Source organism: Taeniopygia guttata, chromosome 5 (assembly GCF_048771995.1).
Source record: "Taeniopygia guttata chromosome 5, bTaeGut7.mat, whole genome shotgun sequence".
Lineage (NCBI taxonomy): Eukaryota > Metazoa > Chordata > Aves > Passeriformes > Estrildidae > Taeniopygia > Taeniopygia guttata.
Window position 1 is genome coordinate 14,929,747 of NC_133030.1, and position 9,352 is coordinate 14,939,098.

A 9,352-nucleotide genomic window follows, 5' to 3' on the forward strand; every position below is an offset into this window, starting at 1 on the left:
GAAGCCACTGTTAGTCCCAGATTTTGGGGCATTCAGCCTAAAAACAAAGAGCACCAGGTGCAGACCAAGCTGAAGAGACAAAGCCCTGGAGACCTCTGGAACTTCTGGTGGGTTTTTGTTACTCCAATTCAGCCCTCAGTGAGCTAAAAGACCTGTTCTGCCCCAAGGCTGGCTGATGGCTCTAAAGAAACACTGACAATTCTAAAACAGCTGGGGTTGAGTAAATCCTCCCAAAAAACCTGACCACAAGCTGGTTGTCAGCTTCATGCTTCTTCAGCCTCATAACCACAAATGCCTTTTCAGTTGGGACAAGTTGACACAAGGAAATGCTGTTCCCTGTTTGCTCCATGACTATTTTATGGTTTCATGGGCATTTTAAGATCCCCTCAGTTCTACATGGTAAGCAAACACTCTAACAAATGTTCAAACACAGAACGGCAGCTTGGTATGACACTGCTATTTGTGAATAGCTGTTTTTTTCAGACTGAAAAAAAACCAAACTCACAGCAGAATCCGAGAAAGTGATTTATTTCCACTTGTCCTTATGAGTTAAAGACAGTATCTTTTCTTTATAAAACAGTATCATGTACTATTTAGAAAATGATTACACCTTTCTTGTCCAAGTTACACCCAGATATGTCCTCCTGTCTATCTTTTAAGGATAGGTGGGTTGGTTGGTTTCTTTCGTTATGAGCAATCCTCAGAATGTAGCGTCAGGAAACATAGAGAGGTGAGGATAAAGTTACCAGCAAATGGATAAATGTTCCTGGATAATTATACATTAACAGAGGAACTCATCCACCAACTAGTGCTCCATCGGCTCCTCTGCCTTCTCCACGGTTTCTTCAACTGGTGGGACCAGCTTAGAGAGAGGGAAAAGAAATATTTTAGGAAGGCAGAAGACAACACTTGACAAATCAGCTTTATCCCCATGGGAGCACTATGAGTGGTAAATGCAGCTCATGTAAGCCAACACCTCAAATTACTGTTATCGGCATTAAGCACAAGCAGGACACAGTTGGTAATTAGGAGACTACAGAGGCGTCTTGCAAAGGGCATGAGAAACATATGCAACCACTTCTGCTGTAAAACAGTGAAAGCTCCTACTTGATCAGAGATGAGGAAAGAAGATGACATTGGAACAGCCTGGCATAAATCCAGAATAAACTGATTTAATAAGCATCTGAATTATCCGTTAAGATTATACAGTGTTCATATAGTAACTATGTATTTTAAAAATCATTTTCCTAATACTCTGCTACAGTAGTAGAGCTAAATTTCTGTTAAACATAACAAATCATATCTAACTATTGTCTTTCAGCTAAGCCTATTTATTCATAACTGAACCACTCACCTTTCTCTGTGGTCTCTCCTCAAGACCTTCTAGGAATGGTGCTACATCATCATCATCATAGATGGTAAACTCCATGTCTTTGCCCACAATTCCAATTGAAACATTCTGTCAAGCAAAGGATCAGAAGCAGTGAGACGCATTTTCCTGCAATTAACTTTGGTTATACAGCTTTCATTTACAAAAGTTATCATATTTCAAAATCTTCTAAGTACAGCCATTTAAGGGTTTAAAATTTCTTTTATTTTCTTTTTAATAACACACACAATTTCTCAAAACTGCTTATTTTCAACTCATTTTGATTTTCAGTACTTTAAGACCTCTAAAAATCATGGTAAGCTAAGAATAAAAAAACATGGAAAATGGTAGATAACTGGATATCCTAAGAATTTTCTTCTTCAACAGGTCCTCAATTCACTGTTAAAAGTTTGTGCAGCTTTGTGATGCTGGATGCTCTAGAAACTGTTGGTGCATAACCTTCACTCACTGCTCAGGTGAATTACTGACTGTGCTTACAACGCAAAGCTGGGATTCTACAGCTGCAGGTAATGCATCTTAACCACTGATCAAAGCTTAAGATAGAATGAAGCCACCAAGAAAATAATGTTTTATTTAGTGAAAGCATCGTTTTTGTGAAGAAACTTAAACCTGAGATAAACACAGAACAGTACATAAACTGGTGATGTGAAATGAAGATATTATCTAGCAGTATTCAGCTTCAAAGTTTCAGTGCCAGCCATACTTCCAAGAATTTTGTCACGGTTACTTCAGAGTAACAATGGCAAAGGAAACCTAGTCCTTACCTTGGTGGTTAGATCCTGTTCAGCCGGAAGAGTCTCTCTCAGGGCTCGCAGTCCATGTTTAACTAGCTCGTTTAGATTACCTTAAAATAGAATCAGAAAGACATTGACAACCTATATGGTATTACCTCTAGACACTCCTTCCCCTTCTTCCTAATCCTAGTTGACAACTCTAAAATCAGCTTGGGTCAACTTGACTCCCAGACTTCCTCTCCTTTCTGAGCAGAGCTGGTTATAAGAGTTTTCCTTGAGAAACCAGCCTTCCCCTATATTTGAGGCCAAGTGCATCCATTTCTGACCCCTGCCTTGATTTAGGCTTTTTCCCCCCCAAGCAGGTATTCAATGGTTCCTCATCATCATCCCATAACAAAAATAAATTCTCCACTTTAAATGCAGCACCTAAATACTTGCCCTGACATACTAACCCTGCTCTGCTATGGAAATACTTTTCCTGAGTTAAAAAGGGCAGAGGCTCTTAACGTTTTTCACAGCTTTTCTTTCCATTAGATGAAATAAACACCCACATATTAAGACATGAAAATCTCAGCCATATTCTCTAAAATTTTGTCTTTGTGCAGATTTACAGTTATGCCAAACTTGGCTCACAATATTTATCTTCATCTCACTCAATGCAAAAGGATGGAGTGGCAGCAGGAGATAAACTGCAGAATTGATGAATACCAGTGGGTAGAGAGAGCTCTACTACTCACAGTCAGCGAACTCAGTCATGTGCCTCTCCAAGTAAGTTCGTGCTGACTGTGAACGAGCACCAATGGACATTGCCTTGCAGTCAAAATAGTTTGCAGAGGGACAGGTCTGGAAAATGTGAGGGCCCATATCCTACAAAGAGAGAATAAAACCCCCACAGAATGTTTTACAAATATATAAATTCATACCAACTCTGCTGCTAGAGCACGAAATTTTCTAAAAGAATTTTGCTTCATGGTACATCACACATATGTGTACATATGTGTGCACAGAAACATATTTTATATATACTTTGTATTGCTGATCACATCACTGTTCTTATGCAATTCCTTCAAAACTGCTGTTTAAAAAACCACAACAACAATAAAAAAAACCCAAAAACCTCTTTTTTTCCACTTTTCTCATTCCTAGCTTTTAGATGGGCAGGATGGCTGGCACAAAAAAATTGTTTCTCTGTTCTACAAATTGCGCTGTGCTTAAGTATGCTCCCTACTTCATGGCTTGCAGCAGGTATTTTAGACACACTCTCTTATCTACAAAAAAAAGTAAAAACTTGCTGTAGACTAAACCATGCCATCCAAAATTTCAGACAATATCAAAATTTCCTCCAACCATCCTCATGTCAACAATCCTGAGGACAGAGACTTTGTGTGTGCTGCATTAAGCAAAATGTTGTTGCTAAACAAGTGAGACAGAGGCCAGCAGTGATTTCCACATCCATTTTTTTACTGGAAGTTTTTAAAATAATAGTTTGTAAGCATCCAAAATCAATTGCAAAATATTTACATAAACAAATATCATCTTTGCACCTTGAAATAATCAGTAAGTGTAGGAAGGATTAGCTATTAATTAACACTTCTGAACTGCTTTAGGGTAAGAAAATTATTTCCTTATGCAGAGAATTTTGATGAGTCTGCCTCTTCCATCTTTCCCTCTCAACATCTATTTGTTACATCAAGTTTCCCTGAGCACATTTTCCTGCAGATCAGTAGCAGCCAGAGTAGCTTACTCACATCATAGCCTGCGATGAGCAGTCCTACTCCATAGGGCCTCCTGCCGTAGCGCTGAGTTGGAATCTGGGTTTCTTAAGAAAGCTAAGGAAACAATCTCAAAATTATATGATAATTACCTAAAAGTTTTCCTAAACCAAGCCAAGACGGACCAAAATGTATCCTTATGGGCTGTTCTCCAAAAGCATACACATACAGCGTGAACGAAGAATTGTCCAAAAAGCTTTTTCAACTTTTAAGCTGTGATAGATGAAAGTCACTTTATGAAGTGTATAAAAAAAGGATACTGCTTCCAATTAGTGACACTAGGCGAGAAACTGGAAGAGGTCTATCAAACACAAATCTAGAATCCAAACACTCTTGACGCATGAAATTGCTAGAGAACAAAAATATATAAAAAAAAATAAATCATTCAAATCAGTGCATGCATCAAAGACACAATGAGGTTTTGTCTCAAGGTTTGTCTGTTAAGGTAAGCATTTTTGTTTCAACTCTGTTCATGAGAAAAAGGGTCAAAGGCTTTCCATGATTTCATTTCTACATGACCTATCATTGTTATTGAGAAAGTTGACCACAGGTTTGATAAAGTATAAACTGGGCATTTCAGCCATACAAATGCAAAGAAAGTAGAAGTTCATGCAGGGAACAGAAGGATCCTCTGGAGAAATGGCAAGGTTAAATGGTAACACTGCCTTGTGACACTGCAGCAATTAAAACATGTTTCAGAAATCCTATCCAGCCCTTCTGATCAAAGTTGCTAAAAGCAAGCCCCCCTGAAGCCCACACAAATAGCACTGTATGTGTTTAATAACTTTCTCAAATGTGTGTACACAGACGCAGCTGCCAGAGGAAAAGAAGCGATAGAGTTTCTCAGACTGCTTGGAAACCCTCTCACACTGAGAAAACCAGACAGGACTGTTTTACTTGTAACAAAACCAAAGAGCAAAATTTTAGGCCAAACAAATGAGATTCCTGCCAACTAGTTAAAAACTTGCCAGAATTTCATGCTGAGGTCCTTGGCATAATACAACATTAAGCTGCAACTCAAGACAAATCCTCAGCAAAGCAGAAAATGCCATTTGCAATAGTCTGAATGAACTTTCCCTCATTATTGCAGCACCGTGTATGTCAACAAGCAGGATACTCACCACAAGAGTCTTGCATCAGCAGTAAGTCCAGCAATGGAGATACCAATATGGTTGTCAACGTACAGGATTTTTTTCTGATGAGCTGCCAGCTCAGACTGTGCTCTCTGTGTATAAAAGGAGAAAGCTATGTGGCAAACTGAACAGTCTGCCAAGCACTGTGGAGAAATCTGCTAACATTTATAGCAAGAACTGAGTATGTTCATGAAACAATAAAAAAAATTGAATGTATAAACTTGCAACAGGAGACAGGAAAAACCTATTTCCACTTCAGTTCTCTCAGAACAAAAGAAAAGAACAGATTAAAGTTTTGGGAAAAGAAAGGAATAGATTTACTGCTTAATAACAAATTAAAAGAAAACAAAAAAAAGAACACATCTGTTAAAGGGAAAAAAAAACCTTCTCTTCATGTCCTTCACCATTTTGTGCAGACCTACTTTGCATAGGTACTGGAAGTATTTCAGTCCTCAAGCAAAGGGAATCTGCAATTGCATTTACATTTCATGTCTAAGTACAGACTGCACAAAACTAATTTGCCAAACCAAAACTTTTCTATGAAGATTATTGTCCCCACTGAGACCAGAGTTCAGCAGTTACCTTGAGAGCCACCAGGACAGCGTGTGTTTTTGACTTCAGCCCCACAGTAGCTGAGCCTTGTTTCACTGCCTCCATGGCATATTCTATCTGATGAATTCGGCCCTGCAAAACCAAGATGAAGGTTGTCAATCACCCTCTAGTTAATCCTCTGAATCAGCTTCCAATTTTGCATTTTCAGACCTTTGATGCCCCGCCCCAACAGGGACACTCACTGCACAACAGGTTAAATTAGCACATGATTCGAAGACAGACAGAACTTCCAGCTGAAGTTGGATACTTAACTTTTAATCACGTTTGCTGAAGAAATGAGTCTTACACAATTGTTGTGTCTCACCAGCCATTCCCCAATAACTTCTGAACAAGTTATTGGCCAACTGCAGTCAAGTCTGAAACAGCAGTAGAGGTCTCAAAGGAAATGAAGTCCCTACAAGTTCTGCAGAGGTGGCCAGGAGCTATAGTGTGCATGTAACAGAACCACTGAGGGTTTCCCCCATTTTCAGCACTCTGGCCCATGTCAGACAGCCAACACAGGCACTCCTATCCTGCAAGCATGGCACCATGGAGCTGCATCCCATCAGTTGGCAAGGAGGGGAACACAGCAAGTGTTATGGTGAATGTGCAAGGGATGATCTACAGGATACCACCTTCCCATAGGTTGTTGGGGATTTTTGGCACAAGGTTCTTTATTTAAGTCTACTAGAAAGACCCTAAGGTTGAATTTCATCCCCTGTTGTAACTGGAATTTCAGTAACATAAGATATTTCCTGCCCAAGAGCAGCACTGAATTGCTGTGACCTGTCCAACATGAATTTGTCAGCTGTCAGGAATGACATGCAAGACTATAAAAATGAGAAACCACTTTGAGTTTTTAAATCTCCTATTTCCTTTTCTTTACTAAAATATTCAAAAAACATCTCCCAGTAAAGTATGATTTGCTCCTGCATTAACAGGGCCAAAAACTATTATGGCATCACATGACTGCCTCACCTGCAAGAATGGATAGAGTAGCAGTTGCATCACAGCAGCAATTTAAAATGTCTTTTTTTTTAGAACAAACCCAACACTATTAATATTTTCAAGGCAACTTAAAAAAACATAGAAATTTGTGCTGCTGATATTTTGCAGTATCTGCTAAAAATCTCAAGTGAACGTTATCGTTTTAAAAGTAACTTAAAGTAACAGATAAAACAAAAAAATTAAAGTTTGTGATACAGAACCTGCCAGAGAAACACAATCATTAAGAAGACTGAAAACACCTCAAAGGCACCAACACCTTCAAAGGCACCTACACCTATCATGGCATTGAGTGAAAAAAAGGGATATATTCAAGGTTGTCTTCATGGAAAATGGAAAGGAGAGAACACTCTCTGTTGCACTGTATGGAAAATGAATCTCACATGCAATAGTGCTACATGATGAATAATTTCAGTAGCAATACAAACCCACAAACTAATGATACATTAGCTTTATACTAATACAACTTGCTACTTGCATTTTAAATAAACCTCAAGTTTTCCTGAATACATAAATGAGTCTTTTTCCAAGGCTCTGGTTTTCTGTAAGTATCCTGTCTTAAAATATCCATAGTGAGAGAAGAGGCAATATTAAACACCTCAGCTAACAGTGGCTTTTAAAATTCCAAAATATTTACTTTCAACACAGCCTGTGTAAGTTTAAGAACACACAATGTATATTTTCAGTAACAAAACACAGTATGAAGCTGATTCAGAAGTAGTAAAATTTCAAACTCAAATGTAAATCTCACTTGAACATCCCAATTATAAACTAAATAGTTCCTTTCCCACATTATCTAGCGGACAGAAGAGAGAAAGACCCAGTAATGGCCTAACTTTGGGGAGATTGAAACTGTTTCATGCTTTGTGTACCTTACCTACCAACTTATTATAGCTCTGTGAATGGATCACAGAGTCATGGAATGGTTTGGGTTGGAAGGGATCTTTACAAGATCATCTTGTCCAACCACCCAAAGATGACACCATCTCTTTTACACCTCACAGGTACATTTAGAAAGCAACTGCCTTAAGCACCTGGAAGGGACAAGGCCCAGGTAAGCAGCACTTAGGTTCATGCACCAGCAGACAGGGGTGTGCTGAGGGTTTTCTGGACAGCTACAGCCTACAAATGGAGAGGGGAGCAGCCTGCAGGAAGCTTCAGGTACCTAAGCACAACCTTGTGACTGTAATACCACTGCTGTGAGGTGGAGAAAACCCAAAAAGCAAGTTAAAACCCCAGTGAGCAAGTGTATAAAGGTTTTACCTGCGGGCTCCAAACCGTGACATCATTGTCATACTGGTTGCGAAACTGGAATGAACAAAATAAAACTCATTAGTATCCCTAATAAGCTAAGAGAGTGTTCCTGGAGGAAACCCTGGTTGTTTTCACAGAATCCCAGCACTACAGAATCAATAAGATTGGAAACATCTCTGACACATTGAGTCTAATCTGTGACTGAACACGACCCAGTTAACTAGGCCACGGCACTGAGTGCCACATCCAGCCTTGCTAAACACCTTTTGGGATGGTGACTCCACCACTTTCCTTGGGCAGCCCATTCCAACAACAGCCCTTTCTGTAAACAAGTTCTTACTTTGTTAAATTCCTTTTGTCAAACTGTGAGGTGGAAGGGACCTCTAGAAATCATCCAGTCCAGCCCTACCAAGGCAGGGTCACAGGACCAGTGGCACAGGAACTCATTCAGGTGGGTTTGAATGTCTCTAGAGATGGAGACTCCATGGCCTCCCTGGGCAGCCCTCCCAGAGCTCTGTAACCTCAGCGTGAAGAAGCTTTTCCTTATGTTAAGCTGAAACTTCGTTTCAGTTTACGGCCATTGCTGCTTATCCTGTCACCGGCCCCCACTGAAAAGGGTCCGGCAACCATCCTCTTCGCTCGCCTTTGAAATATTTGTACGCATTAATGAATCCCCTCGCAGCCTCCTCTCCCAGACTGAACAGGCCCAGCTCCCGCACTCTCCTCACAACAGAGATGGTCCAGACCCCTGGAGCGATATCCACATGCATCCTCACAGGGCTCGGAGGTCTCTGTCCCGGGGCCCAAGCAGGGCCCGCTCCCGCCGGCAGCGAGGCCCAGTCCCGCCCGCGGCCCCGCGCGGCCCGGGAACTGCTTACTCACGGGCCCGCTCCCCGCCGCCCGCTCTGCCGGCTGCCCCGCACGGGCTGGGCAGGCCGGGCAGGCGGCGGGGCTCCCTGTGCCGGGCTGTGTGCCCTGTCCCGCCCCGGCGAGCCTCACCATGGTGCTGCTCCCGGCGGCGGCGGCGGCTGCGGGCGGCGCGGGCAGCGAGCGCGGCGCTCCGGGCGGGCGGCGGGCAGGCGGCGCCAGCCGCGCCCCGACTCATCGATGGGCCGCGCTCCGACTCATCGATGGGCCGCGCCTGCGCGCCGCCGTTGAGGGCCGGCGGCTCCGTGAAGGCCGGTTTAAATTACCGAAATTGTTTTGTTATTTTTAAGCTTTCTGATGAATAATAATAATAATAAAAAAAGTTTATTTGGTTCGGAAAGGAGTTCCTTTCCTCACCGTTTTTGTGTGAGAACAGGATGTGTAAGCATTTTATGAAGCGAGCTGATGAGCTTTCAGGTCTCGCGGAGGTTGCAGTAAAATATTCCCGAAGCCTCTCCCCGGTGCCGCTCCCCAGTAACTTCCTACGGCAACAGGGCATTTATATTATATTATATTATATTATATTATATTATATTATATTATATT

General features: G+C 41.5%; 1 protein-coding gene across 1 annotated transcript; it reads right to left on the reverse strand.

Annotated features, from left to right (window-relative positions):
- Positions 1–515: 515 nt before the first annotated feature.
- Positions 516–8,965, reverse strand: LOC100190416 (proteasome alpha 1 subunit-like; the record flags this gene model as incomplete). Its single annotated transcript, NM_001245703.1, is given in 10 exon segments — positions 516–862; positions 1,355–1,459; positions 2,155–2,234; positions 2,862–2,991; positions 3,873–3,943; positions 4,157–4,245; positions 5,018–5,121; positions 5,612–5,713; positions 7,889–7,933; positions 8,879–8,965. Coding segments are annotated over 3 exon segments (198 nt in total). The 5' UTR covers positions 5,635–5,713; positions 7,889–7,933; positions 8,879–8,965.
- Positions 8,966–9,352: the final 387 nt, after the last annotated feature.